This window comes from Grus americana, chromosome 20 (assembly GCF_028858705.1).
Source record: "Grus americana isolate bGruAme1 chromosome 20, bGruAme1.mat, whole genome shotgun sequence".
Lineage (NCBI taxonomy): Eukaryota > Metazoa > Chordata > Aves > Gruiformes > Gruidae > Grus > Grus americana.
This window is the reverse complement of record NC_072871.1, coordinates 6,881,557-6,901,784: the sequence shown is the minus strand read 5'-3', so window position 1 is coordinate 6,901,784 and position 20,228 is coordinate 6,881,557. Positions and strand designations below refer to the sequence as shown.

Genomic DNA, 20,228 nt, shown 5'->3' with positions numbered 1-20,228 from the left:
GTGCCAGGAGCGGAGCTGCCCCACAGACAGGTGACCCCGGCTGCAGGGCCGAGGAGGCAGGCGGGAGAGACGAGCCCTCCCGCGGCTCCTGCCCTTTCCTGGCCCTATTCTCTCCAAAACAAACAGAGCAGCGGCCCCTGCCTCCCCATGTAATGACTCCACGGCGGTGAAGTTTAATATTCCCTGGTGAATGGCCCAAACAAGGAGCCCCGCCGTTCGGTGCGGCTCGCCGGGGCACGGCCGCCGGTGAGTGATGGCTCGCACAAAGGGAAGGAACTGTCTAATCCCCCGGGACCGCGGCACCTGCACCCCGGCCCAGCTGGGATTAAAGGGGAACGAGCCGGCCTCTGCGAAGATCAGAGGCTTCTTTATAGTGGCCTTGAAATAGGATTTCCTCAAGTGATAAGGGGCAGAGTGGGAAGATAATCTGGTGGGGGCTGTTGGTACCTGCCCCACGTCAAACCCAGGGATGTTCTTTTGGGTCACCTGCCTCAAACCAGGTGCCCCAGACCTGGAGGGAGGTGGCAGGGGGGACCCGGGCACCCTGTTCTCCTCATCCCAGGGGTGGCTGGCCCCTCCTCATCATCCCCCTCCATCTCCAGCACCCGCTGAGGTGACGCCGAGACAAGGATGGGGGCTCGGTGCCCACCCGCTCGCTGCCCTCGGCTCCAGGGGCTGCTGGCCCCTCTCGTCAATGGGCCAGGGAGCTGTGGCCATTTCAACTCATCCTCACGTCACCTAATTCCAGTGTCCCTCCTGTAAGCAGTTTCCTAGTGCCCAGTTTCTGCTGATTTCCAGCATGGAAAGTTGTGGAAAATTCCCTTTGTGTCTTTTGCAGCCCTAAGAGGGCAGAGAAATGCCCCGTCTGCAACGGGCATCCTGTACCGCTGCTACTCACAGCAAATCCAGGGAAAAAACCTCCAAACCAGCCAAATGAAGGCTAAACAGCTCCTTACACAGAATAAAACACCCTTGTGCTGCTTGACAGGGTACACCGACACCTTTATCTGCACAGAACAACCTGTCACCATGAGATCCCGATTCCTCGCCCCACGCCACAACCCTACAAGCACCAACAGCCCCAAAAATCCTCCTGAGAGTGAGATGAACCAGGGGGGTTTGCAGGAGGAGCAGCAGCACAGGTGGGACCTCACGAACATCCACATCGTGTCAAAAAGCCTCAAGTTAAATACCACGAGCTCTTCCTCCGACCACGCCATCCGTCACCCACCCAGCTTACTGTAAATATACTGTTGTTCTAATGCAATTAAATATTTAATACTTGGGGAAGAAGAAAAAAAAAAAAGTCCCATGCCTGCTTGTCTCTTTCAATAATCATTTCGGTTTAACTCGCAATGACCATAATGTAGTTCATTCTCAAATCATGCAAAATTTAAGAAAGTATTTTAGACTATCTTAAAGTCTCCCCTCTGCTCCCAAAATAGCCTTTGCCTGTTCAGGCACACCCAATATAGAGCACAGGAGAGCATCGGGGTCATCGTAAACCCAACGAGATGCTTTAGTGATGTGCTTTTTCAGGCTGCTGCTCAGAAATGGCTTGCAGAAGGACCACAATAAATTTCTACTTAGAAATAAGTCTCTGTGCCCGAAGAGCGGGGTGGGTGCCGCACAGCCCGGGAGGTCCCACGGGACTGAGATGTCCACACCTTCCGTGAGAGATGCGCTGCTCAAGAGAAGTGCGATGGAGCGAAGCCATCGTGTGCCTCCGCCAAGGGCTCAGGAAAGGGACCGTGCTTGAAGGAAGGGACGCGATTTATAGAAGATAGGGAAGAGCGGGAGGTCACGAGCCGGAGAGGGTTTGGGGCTGGGGACATCCCGCCAGGGCACTCACCTGGGATGGCCCTTAACTCCGGTTCCTCTGTCCCCACACGCCGCGGTCCGCAGGCAGAGCATTCCCCAAACTGAAGGTCTCCTTGCGGGAGCTCCCCGCTGACCCCGGGATCAACACCCAGGCACGGCTCCGCGCCGGGTGCTGGTGGTCCCCAAGGAGGAGGAAAAGGCTGGGCCATCCCCACCGCTGTTCATGGCCCCCCAAGCCCCAAACATGGCCCACGTGCTGGCTCCTATGCAGTGCCTTGGGGACCTGCCCTGCTCCTTGCCATGTCCAGTTTCTGCCCAAGGGACAGAAAAACCCTCCCCGTCACAAAACCTAATGCAGCCAGCACTTAATCCACTTTATTTGGGGATTAAACTTGCCTAGAGCTGAGCAGGAGACTCGGTTCCTCCTTTAGAGACCACAGACTTGGCTTGAGGCACCACAGCAGCTTCTGGGCTGCAGAACACACCTGAGCCAGGAGACACGAGGAGCTGCCTACAGACCCCAGAATGAAACACGAGGTGCCCTGGGGTGGGATCGACCATCGCACCGATCCCCAGGACCCCCTGGCCAGAGACCAGGATGGCAGCAGGGCTGGAGTGGGGTTCGGAGGAACCCAGAGGTCACCAGCCCCCGGTGAGGTGCCAAGGCATCTCTTCGCCTCCTGCCCTGCCCCTCTCCGGCCCAGCGTGGACCCACAGCAGAAAGAAGTTTAATGGCTGCGGCCCCTCCGCCCCAAGCAGGCAGCAATAATGGAAAACAAATTGCTGAACTTGGGAACGTTTCAAGCACTTTAGCCTTCCAGGACACCAGACTGCTGATGAAAACCCAGCTTTGCAGGCACCATCTTAATGACAGGCCAAATTTCAAAGGCTTGCAAACTATTTCTTTTGCTGCCCCACCCCCTCAATAAAAGGTTGCATCAGAAAGAGATATTTCCATAATTTATAGTATGGGTATTTCACTGGGGAGACTCACTAATCTGTACTTACAGATACATTTAAGAAAATGCATCCTCCCACAATCCTGTGCCATTTACGACTATTGGCACAATCTGTAATACTCAGTCTTCAATTAAGGGACACCTTAGGGTTCATTATCACACAATTGCTCCCTGTGAACCATGCCAAATGCTGTTTTGGCACAGAGCTTGGAAGATGAATTAGAAGGAAGTCTTCTCGGTAATGCCCGCTCCCAATTCCCATCAGCAGCCTTTATGCCCTGCTCTAGCCATTTTTTCCCCCCTCTCCCCTCTTTCCAAGTGGCTTTTACTATCCCATCTTTCAATGTCTCTCTTGATTCTCTGGAGGTATATTTAGAGATGCTACATCTCCTTTTCTTCCGGCTCTCAACATGCCTCCCGCTCCCAGCTTTGCAGATGGGATCTTTTCCTCTCTCCCTCCCTCCCCCCCCATAACTGCCCTACAGCTGGCTGCGGAGCGGTGGATGGAGCTATTTTAGGTTGGAGGAGCACAAAACTCACATTTTACAAGAAAGAGATCTCTGAAGGGGCTAGAGTTAACGCCAAACTTGGCCTGGATACAAGTTCCTGCTCCTTAACATATCTAATAAAGAGAACAGCCAGGAGCCGCGTCCCTCCGCACCCCTTGCCTGCCCCGGGCCAGCGCTGCTCCAGCCACCCAGTTCGCAGGGAGGGTGCAGGGTGGAGGGGGAGTCCTGGACGGATTCAGCCGCGAAGACAAAGTTGTGGAAGAGCAACAAGTTCAGAGTATTAAAACCAGGGGCTGCCACCTCCTCGGCAAGTAATAAAATGTTTATACGGCTGTAGGTCCACGCTGCTCTGGCTTACAGAAAAGTTTCCTTTATTAAAACAGATCCTTCTGGCCCAAACAGCTACAGTTACAGCACCTGACTGTGGAAATCCTCAGTGTCACGGTGCCAAGAGACACTTTAATGTGACATTAATAAAGTTTTACTGGAATTAAGGCTCAAGCTGACTTCACTGATCCTCCCAAACGACACAGGGCAAGCAGGAAGGCGAGAGGACCCGGGGGCTGTGGGCTCGCTGCGTGGGGACCTCGGCGAGCAGAGAGGGAGCGAACGGAGTCAAACAGACTGGAAATACTTCATCCACAAGACATCTTGTGGAAATTTTATTATATAGAGTGTAAAATGCAACTGTCAGTCAAATAAAAAGAACACTTTTTTTTTTTAAACACCATGCTCAACATTATCCAATTGCGTTTCTTTATAGTTAGACATTTCAAGCATAAGGAAAAATAAGGAAAGAACCCAAGAACAGTAACTTCAGTACATTTCAAAACGGAATGTCCCGCAGGGCAATTAAAAATGCAAGAAAAAATAGCTTCAATTCCGTTTTTCCTTTAAAAATACACTGTTATCTGTACAAGAAACACTACAGTAAACATTGGAAATCATATTATCCCTTTTATTAAATCAAAATTATTTAGCTCATACTGTGGTTAATACTAGATTCATTTATTTCTCTAGGTAATTTGACAAATATTAGATAAGAAAATATTTAAAAGAAATGAAAAAGCAAAAAACACCTTGGAATTAAAAAATAGTTACTACCTTTTATATGGTTTTATGTTCCACAGTGTTTGTTAAAGGTACTAATAGCAGATTCATTTTAATATTAAAAATAACAGTATTTATATTTCTGAGAGCATAGAGGAAAGTTTTTTTGCTTTTCTTTTTCTTCTTTTTTTTTTTAAACAAGCTTGGAGGTCTTAGATACATAAATGCAACTAGCAATGGAGACATGAAAAAATGTATTGCTAAAAAAATTAACACATTTTTATATTAACCCTTTAGACTCTAGAAATTATACAAACCCTACAAAATGCCCCCCCACCCATAACTTGCCTGACAGCAAAACAGTAATTGTCTCAATACAGAATTCACATAATTAATTACAATACATATCATAGTTCAGTTTTTTAAAAAAGGCAATAAAATCAAAGACAGCCAAGGTACAAGAAATTAGAAGTAAAACATTTAATGAATTTACATATTTAAGAATATTTAAATACTGTTTAAAATTTTTTTTTCTTTTTAGGATTTGTTACATACCACCTAAGACTTCCAAGCCACTCTTTCTGTTGCAACAGAAAAGATCGAAAATTAAAAGGAAAAAAACACACACAAAAACCCACATGTTGAAATGTCACAGCTCTGGGGTGCGTTTTGGTGCCTGCAAATTCTCTGGCTTCTCTCCAAAAAGAATCCCGGAGGTTTGTTTTTGTTTTTTTGTTTTTTTTTTTTTTACAAATTTGGAAACAAAATTACCAGCATGTCCATAAGTTTAGTACATTACTAATTGTTCCTGATTCTTAGAAAAGTTCAGTATAGATTATCCTACAACTAGTGTTTCACAAACAAACAGAAAAGTCTTCATCAAAATGTTGCAAATCTAGAAACCTCTGTTACAAAAAGGTTTTCTTCCACAATGATTCCAAGGAAAAAAAAAAATTGCCACGAGGACCTTGTTCTACTGCTCCTAGAGAGGGGAAAAAAGGAAAAGTTACTCAGCGGCGACAAATTCTTAATGCTGTCGAGCCCTCCTCCCCCGACACAGCCAGGTCTCTCGTTCCCGTTCCAGCCGAGCAGGATATAGACCTCAACCGATGCTTCCAACTGCTGTCGAAGAGATCTCTGCCCTACCGCCTGCTATCCCTGAGCTCTCCTTCCAGGGGTTCGTGCCTCTTACCGAACAAGATCTCTCTTCTCTAGAGGGCCAGGCATGAAGAGAACTCCCTTTCATCACTGCTTCTAGGTCACACTTGGCCAGCGCCCGCGGCAAGCGCCGATTCCTGCACCCGGCTCGCCCCACTCGACCTCAGCGGTGCTGGAGAGCAGCAGCGGGGAGGCTGCAGCTGCCTGAGGACGGTGCTGGCTCCCCGCGCCGCCTGCATCCAGACCAGCTTCTGCTCCGAGGAGCCAGAGTAAAAACATGATTCACTGCAGAGAAGCGGCGGATCTAAGGCGTACGTGGGCTCTGCACATACTTTTTGCCGAATACCAAGACATTCACTCTGCAAACCCAGCGCCTGGGAAAGCCCCGTGGGTACAATCAGGATAAATCCCACAGAACCCTCCGGCGGTCTGAGTGACAGGTGAGGAGAGATTTTACTTGGCAGCCAGTTAATCCAAATTATTTTTCAACAGTTTTCTGCTCCCTTTCACGACAGGATGCTCCCTCCCCAGGCACAGCTCCTATGCTAGCACAAAGCTTGCAAGAGAAAAGGCAAAGTCTGCACACACAGTCCTGGATCGCATGATGTGCCGGTGTTGTGCTACCTCACCAGCCTGGCTCCATCATTCCTTTAACTCCCCAAAGCCACAAAACAGCCTGAGGGTTACCAGGAATAGTCCCCAGGAGAAACAAATTACTTCCCAGTCCTCTCCCTGTACAGGGAAATAAGACCCTGACATTGAAACAACATGACAGGGAGCAGTGAGTAATTTCTCACTTCTGTGATCACTTCCTCAGCCACAAAATAATCTCTTTGCTTTACCACATGAACCCAAAGCAGAGTCCCCACACCAGGGCAAGGCCAAAGTACCCAGTTCCCCAAGGGAAAGAGCAGCGGGGTTCAGGAAACACAAATACAGACCTGGCTGTGGGCCTGAGCCTGCCCTAGTGTCTGCCCGTAGTAGGCAGCCTGCTGTCTGTAATACTCTGCCCAAGCCATCGTGTAGTCCGGCTGGGAACTTGCCTGAGAAGCAGCACTGGCAGCATGACCTGGAGGAAAAGAAGGGAAAAGGGAGAGATGAGCAATTCAGTAAGACCAAGCCCAGCCTCAGGACCTCCTTTCGTAAAGCTTAAAGAAGAGCCAGCCCCCTTCCAACACCTGCAGACATCTGGAAGAGTGACACCGGCTATCTGCTGTTGGGATCTGACAGGAGAGGCTTTGAGCTGGCTTGCAAGTGACAAGCCAACAGCAGCCAGAAAGCATTAAGAGACCGTTCCTGTGGCTGCAGGGACACCGTCTGACAGCCTGCACCCCTCATCCTTGGCCTGAAGGCTCCAGCAGCATGGTGTCAAACACAAATCCAGAAGTCGGCATCATGCGCTTCTTAATGGAGCGGAGAAAGCCAGGCCCATGTTTTTCCACGTGCACAGAGCTCTCCTACCCTCTTAAAAGTCCAGCTTCAGCTTTCTGGGTTTTGTTAGCATCAGTTCTTTTTGTGCGCTACGTTTGCTCCAGGCAGGCCAACTGCCAGCATGGACACGAGGTCTGCTGTGGTTCAACGGGAGCACCTCTCCTGAGGTGCAACTGCAGACAGCACGACAGAGCTTTCAGTGGGAGAACTACATGCACCATCACCAACAGGAGAGGACCAAAGGGGTTTTGTAGAGGACTGGAAGCTAATAACAACAGCAGGGGATGGAGACGCAAGTCATCGGATTAGAGTTATCTCTGCTTACAAGAGCTGATTCATCTCCAATAACCCTGTTTCACTCACTCTGTTTTTTGAAATACTCCTCCCATGCTTTGCTGTAATCGGGATGGCTGTTCTGCTGCTGGCTCTGTTGGCCTGTGCAAAGATGACAACAAGGGGCACGTCAATATGGAACAGGTGACAGTTTCCAGCCAGTGACATCTACCTTTCCACTAGACAGGCCCTGGATCTACCTCAGTTGCCCAGACTCCACACTTCAGCTTCCACCTTTTTATAGCGTTGGGCATCTTCAGTTCAGGGAAAGCTGAGGAAAAGCTCAAGTTCCTGATTTCATCTCACCGGTGCGCTGTTAAAGGGCATTAAGCCAAGTCTCCCCACTGCTGGGACCTGCTCAAGCCAAAGCACGTTGCTTGGGAGCTGCCTGGTTCGCACATCAACCACCCTAGGCTGTGAGTCCACTCCCATCTAGCACAGGGATGGAGGGTTCAAACCCCTGTCAGAACAGACCTGTCGCCTTGACCTCCAGCTCCATGGAGCTGCCAAGGAAACGGCCACGTTTTGAGTCATCTCACTTGGTTTTCAGGGGTCTGCATCCTTCACCCTCACTCTCACCAGCAGAGCACGTCTGAAGGAGCCCCTGCAGGCAGTGCTGATCTGTACAACGTGCCCACACAGGAGCCTCCAGCGTACCATCTGCCCCAGCACGCAGCTCCGGGGTAGCCAAGCTGCTACAGACTGTGGAGTGCTCAGGACCAAAGGGAGTCGTGAGCCCTGCACAAAGCAGGGCCAGCTCCACCTGCCCTCAGCACTACAGCCCAAGCATCATCCGGAGAGGCATCCATGGCACCCTCCTAACAGCCACGACTGGCTCTGCGGCACGGTCTCCAGACTCCCGCACTGAGAGAGACCTCGCAGACCCCAAAACCTTGGTCTTCACCTAGCACAGACTCCCCCTCTTTCAAGCACTAAGACACCTTCAATCCAGCACATCTAAGTGCTGTCACAGGGGAGAGAGTCCAGCCAGCTGGGTGCAGAGGCAGGATGCCCGCACTTCCCTTAGTCCCAGTTAGAGCAGAGAGCCCCCAGCCAGACACACAGCATACAAACAAACAAACAACAACAGGCCCTGAACAGAAAATACAGCAATTAGAAAATTTCAGAGAGGCAGGCACAGCGAGAGCATGAGTGCTGAGCACGAGCCACTACACACAGGGACGGCAGGCAAGGACAGGAGACCCGCGTGGAGGAGAGCTCTTCCCAAGCGCCTGTGACCGTGTACAGCCCCTGCTCTGCCAGCCGGCTGGAGGGGCTTTGAAGCGGGGAGGAAGGGGGGGAATATAATACACTGCAAGTGTGAAGTGGGTGGAGGGAACAGGGCAGCAGTGTCCTGTCCAGGGGCATAAAAGCGGGTTAAAAGACTTGACCAACGCTACAAGTCAGGACCTTTTCTGGCAGAGGTCAAGGCTGCCTCAACTGTCCACCTGCTAATGCCAACAAAGGACCTCCTTCAATGCCTTTTCTTCTAGGAGAATTACAGTCCGCAGCAGGCTGAAAGGACACACAGCTAAATGCATTTCACAGCAAAATGTTTCCCCAGCCAGTTAATTTATTTAAGATGAGGGAAGTAATTAAAATCTAAATACATGTGTAAGGGGGTGGGGGTCTGCCCCTCCTCCCACAAGGAGGGCACTCCTGAGTCTGTCCCTAGGATGCCTGCTCGGAGAACGACTCGGCTGGCTCTTTGACAGGGCTAGCCGAGCCACGAACAAACGGGCTGCAGCACTCGGGGAAGGGACCCTTCACAAGACTGTTTTCAAATTAAAACTTAAAGTGCAAAATCAGGTATTTACCTAGTTTCTTATAATAATCCTCCCATGCCTTGGTGAACTCCACCTGGCCTGACTGGGTACCATTGTGATCTGCAGCAGGAGAAGAAAGCGGTGAAGGCTGCTTAAATCGCAGCATTATCTTGTCTGTCCTCTCTCCTTACCAAGACCGCCTTCAGTGTGCCTGGCTACAAACAGGAACATGGAGGATCCTAAGTAGACATGGAACTAGAGAGCCAATATCTTCCATCAGGTTCAACAGCAGAAATAAAACACCTGCCCCCAAAACACAGGTTTGTGGTACTAAACCCATATGGGGAAGGATAATGGCAAGGTGGGATGCTTCACTGGTCTTGGGAGCCACCAGAAACCTGACAAACTCACTGCAAAGCAGCCGTCACTGGGATACACACTGTACTATCAGTAATCAGGGGATTCACAGTGTCTGTGCTTCTTATATCAGGCTCCAAAACCAGGAGGTGTGAGCTTGAGACATGACTATATGTTGCAAGAAGGGAGATTTTTATTTTTTTTTTTTTCCTTCCCAGTGACTGGTGGGCAGGATAAGAGGATGTTTCTGGGAGGTGAGAAAGAAGATGAGTTACTAAGGTGAGTTTCTAAAGGCATCTTGCAAGGCAAACAGCAATGCACATTTCATAAACATTTATTCAAAGGCTTTATGGGAAGATAAAACCGACATTTTTTGTAACGCTCTTCCTGCTGCACTGACTGCTCTGCTTCCCAAAGCTCAGGGAAGTCCAATACTCTTGGGGGTGCACAGGAAAGGACCGGAGTAACAATTTTTCCTGTAAAATAAGCTAATGGGAAAATACCCTTCTTTGGTACCATACTATTCCACTCCTGTACAAAAAAAGTAGTCCTTTCAAGCCCACCATTACATCTTGCTGTCCTGAAAAGAGAATGACTATTGACTTTTTACAAGTCTGCAGAGCTCAAAGGACAAGTCATAATTTTTAGATTGTAATTGTTAAGGAGCAGGACTCTTCCAGAGGCATATTTTTAGAGTTTAACACACACTTCCCACGCAGGGTTCCTATATCCTATTGTAGCACACATTTTAGAAGTGTACTAAGTTAGCAATGCAGCATTGAGAATTTCCAAATTTCATATACACGCAACTTCATAAACATTAAAATGTTATTAGTGCTACAGGTAATCACAAGTGCAATTGCAGGCACTGCTCCTCCAACACTTCCTCTACCTCGGGCACCTCAAAGAGTGGGAATTTATACTGAAGTTAATAATCTACTTCATTGCTAAATCAGCCTTAGGACTGCAAAACACTTGTCATTATTAAACCTGTTTAAAATTACCACCCCCACCCCCCACTTTTTGGTGCTTAGCTTTCCAGGCCATTAAAAAACCTCACATTTCCTGAAAAAACTGTGATTGAAAAGCATCCGTTGGACATTACTGCCCATCACATGAGCTTTGAGATTACCAAGCAGACTTGAATCTGCCCTGTTTAGGGCAAACCACTACTTTGGCTGTTGAAGACACAGGATGATGCAGTTACCAACATCACCACTAGCATTTGCAGTTTCAATTATTCTGAAAAGGGTGACTCCCCATTCCAGCCTGCTAAAGTTTGACTAAACAGGGTTTCAGGAAGAAATGACTCTTTGAACCTTGAAGAACAACAGCCAGCCTGATGCAGTGCTGGTGGCTTGAAGTGGACAGCCCAGCAGCAGGGGTGATCTGGGTTCAGTTTTGAACTCATGACTATGGACGTGTGTGCACTTTTTTTTTTTAATTATTTATTTGAAAGCTGGTTGTCTCGCTTGCCTCATTCTGAAGATTTAGCACTGTGGAGTCTGAGCAATTCTTATCAACTCCCAAAAGGAGACAAGAGGACACTACTACACCCAGTGTGGATGAAGCAGGATAGGAGCCCTGTCTATCTTTTCTCCCATTTTCTGCATCTCCTTTCCTAGTCTCTCCATCAGACCGGCAGTTGGAAGAGTTCATAAGGAACATTTAAAAAAGAAAATAAGTAAGAATTGACACGGTCAAGAACAAAGAGACAGGAGGGCTCACCACCACAGTGTTAGGGGAAGAGAGAAAGTGCTTGCCTGGAGAATCCTGGCGGAAGAGAGCCTAAGGCAGAAACGTTCTTGTTAGGAACGGACAGCAAGGACCAAGTTTCCACACAAAAAGAGCAGAAACAAGCAGTAAGCAGTTAAGTGCAGAAAAAGCGTTACAGTTTTCAATGGACTTCAGCTTATTCTGAGCTCAAACGCCACAGCATGCCTCCACACACCTCTTCTGCTCAGGAAATTATTTTGCTGTTTTCATACAAGTGGTCTCATGGGTAAACTCGTGTTTTGCAGGCATGAAGCAGCAATTGCAAAGGGAACACCAACCCTTCTCCAACCCAGGTCCTAGACACCTACTTGGGACTTGCTGTCCAGGCTGCTGCCACGTCTGGTAGGTACTGCCCCAACCCTGCGTCATGAACGCCTGAGGACCACTGCAGAGGACAAAAAGGCACACTGAAGTAGACAATAAAATACTTAACAGGCCATATACATGAAGTTGCCCACAGAAGCAAAATTGTTACTTATAGTCAGCAACTGCTGAGTGAACATGGGAACAAAAGAAACACTGTGTAGGTGTGACTGCTGTCTTGACATTGGCCTGTTCACAAAGCCAACATGAAGATACATCTTACTGAACAGCAGCACTCCTCATGATCTATGCAGTTTAGTTTCCATGCTCTCACTGCACTAGAGACAGGAATTTTGGAGATGCCAATACCTACCTTGTTTATAATTTAATAGCTAAAATCCTTCCTGCAGTCAAGCTTACAGGTTTCCTCTCACTTGCTTCTGAATGCTCAGTCTTTAAAAGGCTCCACTTATGTATCAACCCTTCAGGGCCCTCCACCCTTCTCCCATTGCTTTTACAGCTCCCAGCCATTCCCCACAGGACATCCGTGATGAGATGGAGAAGCTTACTTTTGATGAGGTGTAGCGGGTGCTTGGCTGAACGGACTTTGACCAAATCCTCCAGGTCCACCCATGCTGGTACCCTGTCACAGAATCCACAAATATTTAATGCCAGCTCTAAGCACAGGGTGGAGGTAGCCAGCATGAGCAGTAAGAAAGGGGAGAGGACAGCCTGGGACACGTTCCACTAAACCCCAGCACCTGAAAGAAGTGACTGGTTCTCAGGACTGTCAGTACACTCCAGGAGCTTCAAAAGCAACTCCAGTCAGCCCACAGAGGGGCCAACGGGACTATGGCACAGTTGGAAGTTTTCCTTCGAATAGCTTGGATCCTGACGTTGGTATCAAGCCTTCTCCTCTCGAGCAATTCAGCATAAAGGTTGCTTTTCAGCTTTACCATGCCCCAGTTCAGTATTTTCCGTACTTTCTTTTACCCAAGTCTCCCCCTTCAGTAGTACTCCAGCCTGACATTATTAAGCTTCAATACCACAGCACTGCATTAAGTGAAAGATAAGTCATCCTGGATTTACTAGAGCAAGGAGTTGTTACTTTCAGTATGACGATGTCAGGATTGTGTCATTCTCACGCAGTGACACTATTGTCTTCCCTGCAGAAAATCTCCTTTGACAGCCTTCTCATACCTTATTATTGCTGTTCTTCCCTCTCATACAGCTGCACACTACCCATGATTATGTCAGCAGTCAGATCCTTCTGGGACCACAGCAAAAATTAGTCCAATGGATGCTGGAGGGCCATCAAAGTTCAAGGCAGCTGCTAACAGGCAAATGGTTTTGAAGCTGAATAATGTAAGCGTGTGTATTCCACACCATCCTGTAAGTCCAGGCCTAAACATACCTAAGAGTGAAAACACCACATCTGAAAGAGACAGACCAAGATCAACAGAGATGAAACTTACACCAACTTTCTCATCTATGAGATGTCTAGCGAGTTCAATTTGCTGGGGAACTCCTCTGATTGTAAATATTCGTACGCCAGGGTCTGTGTTCGGAGGTGGGTTTCTCTGGAGCTCAACATGGGCTCCTGACTGCTGATTTATGCTTTTGATGTTCTCACCACCTGAAGAAAAGAAAAATAAGACCTAAGAAGGGATATTCAGCATCTTTTTCCATAAGAGCATAACAAAGTCAGGTTCTGTAATGGAATATAGTTTCAACTATCTTCTGTGTGCCTCAAGGGAGGTGGGCTGAGGATGACAACAGAGTAAGAAACCACAGTACCTGAGCTCATGTTGCTCCTTTAAACTGCATAAGCATGACCTGAAACTGTGAGCTACTGCAATGCTCTTTGGGGCAATGGATGGTGCCATTTTAAGAATACACAGTGCCCCTGTGTGCACATTGCTAGGCTCCCAACAAAATGCAGCATGGCTGAGATATGCTTTGACAAATCAGACACAAAAACTGTACTGACTGAATTCCAGTGGTTTTGCACAGCTGTTCACCATCCTCAAGAAAAGAAAGTCACCTGCAGCTGAAACATGCTTTTTCTTTCTTCCAGGAGGCTTTTTTTCCCCCATCACTAAACATTTCATTCCGCTAAGGCAAAAAGCCACCAGCCACGTACCTTGTAGCTTAAAAACAAAGCTTAAGCTTTCTCACAATCATGTGCTGGTCAATGGCTTACTCCCTTAAAGAAACCTCTGCTTACTGCGCTTCCTATTCACACCACAGCATACGCATCCCTCCGCACAACCACAGCGGTGCAGGATTCCAGGCAGTCTTCCTCTATTTCAGAGTTAGTTGTGCACGCAGGGAACATATCTGGCTAGTTTGCCATCTGGGTATGCTAGAGCACAAGAGCGCTTCGAGCAGCATGCGGCAGGGCTAGCCAAAGTATATCTGATGTCCTGAAGACCTGCTAGGTCCCAGTTTCTTAGTGAAATTTGCTTAACAAAAGCCTCAGCTAACGTTACAATGGTTCAATTCTTCTTTTGGAAGCTCACACAACTTACAGACCAGCTCCACTCAACTGGAGAAATTAAAGGGTGCAGGGAAGGAAGGGGTTTTACAACTTTTAAATCACGAACCAAAAATCACCAGCCAAAAGGACATACAGCAAGCAGGAAAGAGCAAAGGAAACTAACCCAAGATTTTGTTTGGTTTTAATTAAAAAGAGCCTCCAAAAATAATCTCAATTTTCCTTGCATTTCCATCTCTATACATTCAGCACAACTTCAAAACAAACTGTGGATGTTGCAGACACTTGTTCATTTCATTGTAATGGGCTCGTGACCTTTTTAACATTTTAAAGCCTTCTTGGGGAAAGGAGGAGGAAAAGTTGCCAAAGGGCAATTAACTCTTTCTAAATGAATTTTTGAAGATGCATTTAACAAAAGATAATCGTGTCACATCCTTGGGCAGACAACAGCAATTGTACTGTGCAGCCAAAAGCCAAGCCACTTATTTTCAGTCAAGCATGGGAAAGCGTTAAGATGAAGTTTCAAAACCAAGAAAGTTTTTTTAATGTAATGCTTTTGTCTGATACAGACTTGTTTGAAACTCTGGATTTTACATATTGAGGTGAGATCTGAATCAACAGCCATTTCATCTGCTTAACGAAAACAGAGGATCACAGTCTGGATCATGAAGGAGTGGGAGAACTTCTTTACTAGGTGATAGAGGCATAACTATAGCTTGCTACTCACACAGCAGATTAGGTTTCTCCTTCCAAAAGGGGATTAAAAAATTGAAGCTTTCTGAAACTGGAAGCAAGGAGAATACAGATTTTAAATCATTTCCCCATTTAGCATTCAGCACCAAGTTGGTAACTGTTGGGACCATCCCCACATCCGCTCCCTCCTAGACCATACTGCAGGATCAAGTTAGTTCGCTCTCCAGGTTTGGGCAGAGGCTGCAAGCTCCTACCTCGCACCAGGACTTGGTGCCCTTCTCCTCCTTACCCTCCAGTCTGGTACATGCCAAAGTGCCCCCTCTCATCCAAGTGATCCCAATTCAGCCTCCAGAACACGCAAATGAAGTGACACAGTCAACATGATGCCACACAGTGCCGGAAGGAGTTCATCTTCCCCTATAATGAGGTGACCTGCTTGGCACATGGTGGCTGTCTATAGACGCATTCAGCAGCCCACTCCATTCTTCTACCTGATGGGGGGCAGAAGTGATCCAAGAGTGGCCCCCCAGCTGGACGTGAAATCGTAAAGCAATTAATCAAACCTGCTAAAAGGCAGAGCTGACAAGAGCCAGGCCAGCCACGTTATCTGTCAATATTGCTGTATTTATCATGGAAATCCAGTGGGGGCCCAGAGAGGCTGCGGTTTGTTTCCAAGCACCACCAAACAGAGAAAGCGCTTGACGTGTATGGCGCTCGTCTCCACCCTTCCTCCAGTCTTTCAGAAAAGAAAAGCTACACCTACCCAGCCTCTAGAGGAAAAAGCTACGTACAGGATTTGCAGGGAGCTGAGCACTTCTTATCAGCTCATAAAGGCTCACGCTCCCAAACTGAGAAGCGATGCCCACAAGAAGAGGGCCCTAGATCTTCTATCATACACACTGCAGAAACTGAGCTGAGAAACTTTGTCATCTCCCTCTTTTCCTCCCTTCTCAAGTAGTGACATGGAGCTGGAAGCAGAGCAGCAGTTACCTGGCCACATCGCATACAGTACACCTGGGGGCCCAAGATACCCATTGCTTAGGTGCCAACCTCAGAGACCAAGCTATGTGTGCCCAGGGGACTTGGCCAGATTTTATAGAGAAGGCTAACAGCTAAGTCCTGTATCACAGGGAAAAAAGGAGAAAAAAGAAAAAAGAAAAACACACACAAAAAAGCTGGAAACTGCTCAGAAACTAAAAATGGGCAGCAAAGGTTTTAGAATTGGTCACTGTTAAAGAAAAACCCACTAACATCGCCCCCTCCCCTACAAGAGAAAATAAGAATCAGGTGTCTTGCATGAACATATGGCAAGTGCAGTACATCCATCCTGGTCCAGGCCCCAAAAGGCAATGCTACAGCCATCACTCACTCGACACAAATGAAGGCTACAATAGACTAAGAGCATAGGCACTGTAAGAACACCCATTACAAGGTGGTATTACAAAGCTACAAGCACTCAAATCACCATACAACTAGCAATTAGTCACTCCAGAAAGCTTCTGATCTGGCCAGTTAAGAATCCCTGTTTTGCTGTTGTGGAAACAAAGGTAAAAAGCTACCCTGCTCCCCCACAGTGAGCCTATGCCAGGCCTTGCACTTGAATGCTAGGACATCCAACTCTGCTACCTGCATTTATTTCTTCAGCACGCAGTGCTCTCTGTAGTCATAAATGCTCCACTTCAGTGCGCTGCCTAACAACAAGTGACCTTTTCTGATCCTTTATTAAGGATGACTAATGGATACAGCAATAAAGTTTCATTATAATTTGATTTTTCCATACATATAACTCACTTGTGGGCTTAAAATTTGCTTTGCTTGATCTTTCGCCCAACTGGACTGTTCAGTGAGATCAAGCACAATCACTCTGCAATTTCTGCATAATGGGGAGAGCAGGTGTTGTTTCACACTGAAAAAAAGTTTTCAGGTTTGTGAACAGGTTTACAGCAAAGAACAGCATCTGATAACAATTGCAGATACACCACTGATGCGCCCGTGTCCCGTATCTGTGTGCCTCGTCATCCAATAACGCAGCAGTTCAGGTGCCACGGGGCCAGACGCACGGAAAAGAACAAGCGAGACGCAGCGGGGTTGTGCAGCAGGGGAAAGAGGCCACAACACATTTCATCGCAAGCTCACTCCTGTCCAACAGGACGGCAGGAAACTAAATGTCACTGAAATGTGGCACAATGCACTCACGTCTCTGCCTCCTTCACCGCTGTAGATAATTTGTTCCTATTCTATTCACCTCACCTCTGCTGAGGCTAAAAGCCAACTGTGATTACTTAAATACTAGTTAAGGCATATGTCATTCTTTCTGAAATAAGCAGATAGAAGAATTAAATACAACTCCTTTGATACATCAGTGTATTAACTCAGAAGCATCGTAACAATTCAGAGCAAGAGAGCTCTTCTATTCCTGGCTCTAAGCACTGCCATCACCCGATGTGTAGCTCATGCTCAATAACAAATTGAGACTGCTGCTGCTGCTCTGGTTTCGCAACTGTCTGGGAGTTGTACTGGTTCTTGAGGGGAAAGCGGGATGACTCCTTGCCATTTCCTTAGCACAGACAGAGTCGACGGCTAAGGGCAGCCAAGGGGGCTCCGTGGCAGCGAACAGGCTCTTTGGAGTGAGATGAGGTGCACTAGCCCGCTCTGCAACAGGCTCAGACGCAAGCTCAGACATGGACAAATCCTGCTACTTCACTTTATTCATCAGACACGTCAGGTGTGTGGCTAGAAGCAGCTACTGTTATTACCACATTCAGAGACCTTCCATTTTATCACATGGCACTCTCAGAAATCCAGCATGACGAAATGACTGTTCTGCTTGTCCCTGATAAACTGTCCTTTAAACGAATTCTCTATAAAAAGAATCCACAAATGAACCTGCCTTTTCTCAGCCAGCTGCTTGTTATAACAAGCTTACTTGACAGCTCTGCATGAAGAGCCTCTCTTACATATTGTGAACAAGGACCTGGAGAGTACAATTATGAGCGAGAGCACCACAAAGAAAACAACCACAAGTGCTTATAGCTTATTCCTATGCTGCATTCACCGGCCACTAAATACCTGCAATTACAGAAAACTCCAAAGCCTCACTGTCAGGCAGCAAGAATATGACCATCCCAAGAGAAAAAATATCGCAAGCTCTCGTATTTAGTGTCACCGGACCTACCTTTGCCTATAACAAGACCACACTTATCAGCTGGCACCGTGTAGGTTATTTCCTGCATGCCCCCAGGTGTTCCAACACTCCAGTCCCCACGGCCACGACCTCTTCCTCGGGCAACAGCCAAGCTTCCAAAGCCATCTCGCTCCTTGGAAGGCAAAAAATTTGTATCAGTGTTTTTTTTTTTTGCTGGCCCCAACGCACATTAAAAACAAAATAAAGCAAGGTAAGTTAAACTGCATCATAATCAATGGCACTGAATTAAGATATTCTTGTACTTCAGTTTTACATTCAAGATTTTGAAGCACTTTAAAGAAATGCCAAGTAACGTAGGTTAGAATTGCCTTCCTGACTCAGGAAGATATTTATATTTTTTAAATGCATGCCTTTTTATCTGCTGAAATAAACCTATAAACAAGCATCAACTACTAAAGGACTTTTAGTTTGTGATGGGGCCTTTCCTTAGAGCAACCAATAGATCTTGGCACTGACACACAGAGAAGTTGCTTCCAAACCCTTTCAAGTGTCGTTCTCTAAAGAACTGCTGGAATTACTCAGCTGAAACGCACATTTTCCAAAACTTCCAAAGGAAGCTTTTAAGTTCAAAGACGCTTAAAGGACACACCTATTTTTGGGTAACTGATTTCTCCAAAAAGCACAGGTCACGGGCAGTCAGAGGCTATCAGGACAGACCTCAAAATTTAAGTGGATCGTACAAAGGGAACATACAACCTCCTTCATGAGTCTGCCTTACTGCGCCACCCATCTTTGTACTTCTTGCTCCTGGGCAATGCACTGTGTTGGTGTCTGTCTTAGAGCACAGTGACTGCATACATGAGCATTCATTGCCTTCCTCTGCCTCCCACAGCCACCAGACCAGAGGACTGGAGTCTGAAGAGGAGGCATCACTGAGCACTGCTAATAACATAATAATTCCAAATAACATAAGAACTAAACATGGGCGGTAAACGTGGAGCTACAACAATAATACTCATAATATTGCCTGAGAAAAGGAAACCTTCCCATAGTGCAGTCTGTCCATATCACATCAAAAAACCAAAACAAACAAAAACCAAACCTAGCAGCTCTGTCCTGGGCAGCAGCATGTGTGGCGTACCAAAGGGAAAATTTAACACTGCTGTTCTTCGGATGGTGACATCCATTCACACAGCTGCATGCATGCAGACCACATTCTCATATAAGCACTTTCCTCCCAAGAGCCTCCAGAACCCACCTGTGCTGTGAGAATGAGCTCACTGATGATGTGTGCTGCGTGTTGACACCTATCGGGAAGCCCCATGACCTGTGCGACTCTTTCAGAACTAATCCCATCATCTGTGAAGAGAGGTGGCAAAGACTAAATTAAAAGGAGAAAACACTCACCCGCCAACAAAAGCTTCCTTCTAGCACCACTATTGCTAGGAGCAGTTTCACATAACAGAACTACCCCAAGAGCTACCTCTTCCCTCCACCTTCAGCCCCTCTTCCATCTGCTGAAAGACGACAAAACCCAACCCACGTTGCAGAGGGAACAACATTCAAAAGGCAACACTTTCAAATGTTAAAAAGCCATGAAAGAGACTGATATAATTTTAAGAGGACAAAGGCAGCTTTGATAGGTGATCAGACAGCCAAGGACCCAGAGAAAGTTACTTAGAATTAATCAACTCCTGATCCCCAAAGGCTTTAATGTCCTGAAGGAGAATTTTTTAATAGGAAATAAAAGGGTTTTGGTTATTGTTATTTTGTTTATCCATATAATTACCACTCAAGACATGACTGTTGTGACATCTAATGTTTGCAAATGAGCTGTATATAATCTTACTCCCTGAAAAACCGAAAGTGCACGAGGAAGCAGCACATCATATTTAAATGGATTTCAGAAAGAGACACAAATTCCTTTAAATTAGGAAAGCCTAGCTGCTGTAACCTCAGATCAGATTCACTTTAGCAATCCCAGACTGGAACACTGGTCACAAAGTAACAGCTCTCCATCCTCACACAAACCTGGTTTAAATTGAATCCTAACTCCAGCATCATTCTGAATCTTTTTGATCATTTCTCCATTTCTTCCTATCACAATTCCAACAGCAAACCTGGGCACAGAGACCTGATGGGAAAGGCAAAGCAGTATGAAAGCTCAGAGAACTAGACTGAATTACTCTGATTTTACAAGGAGATGCTCTTAACTATGAAGACAGGCCACGTTAGGCAGCTCCAGGCTACAGAGCCATATCCCTTTAGAAAAACAAACATGTGGCCACAGATTCCTTCCCCACTAAACGAACTCTGCACTACAAGAATGCAGCTTAAAAAGACAATTAGAAAAGTGCCATCTGGGAGTCCATGAGAACTCCTCCTCTTTGTAGCCAGACTCACTCTTCTGGCAACAGAACACAATGCATT

At 46.9% G+C, this 20,228-nt stretch overlaps 1 protein-coding gene across 3 annotated transcripts in view; it reads right to left on the bottom strand.

Moving 5' to 3' along the window:
• Positions 1 to 3,920: 3,920 nt before the first annotated feature.
• Positions 3,921 to 20,228, bottom strand: part of FUBP3 (far upstream element binding protein 3) — a 40,767-nt gene continuing 24,459 nt past the window's right edge. For 2 of the 3 annotated variants that reach the window (XM_054848628.1, XM_054848630.1), the window contains exons 11-19: positions 19,830 to 19,932; positions 19,057 to 19,157; positions 17,829 to 17,970; positions 12,939 to 13,099; positions 12,033 to 12,106; positions 11,469 to 11,545; positions 7,292 to 7,363; positions 6,439 to 6,566; positions 3,921 to 5,321 (exon numbers count right to left, since the gene is read on the bottom strand). In XM_054848628.1, coding sequence (XP_054704603.1) covers positions 5,313 to 5,321; positions 6,439 to 6,566; positions 7,292 to 7,363; positions 11,469 to 11,545; positions 12,033 to 12,106; positions 12,939 to 13,099; positions 17,829 to 17,970; positions 19,057 to 19,157; positions 19,830 to 19,932 — 867 coding nt within the window. In that variant the 3' untranslated portion in view covers positions 3,921 to 5,312. The remainder of the gene's footprint in view (positions 5,322 to 6,438; positions 6,567 to 7,291; positions 7,364 to 11,468; positions 11,546 to 12,032; positions 12,107 to 12,938; positions 13,100 to 17,828; positions 17,971 to 19,056; positions 19,158 to 19,829; positions 19,933 to 20,228) is intronic. The other variant, XM_054848631.1, reaches the window with a different exon arrangement.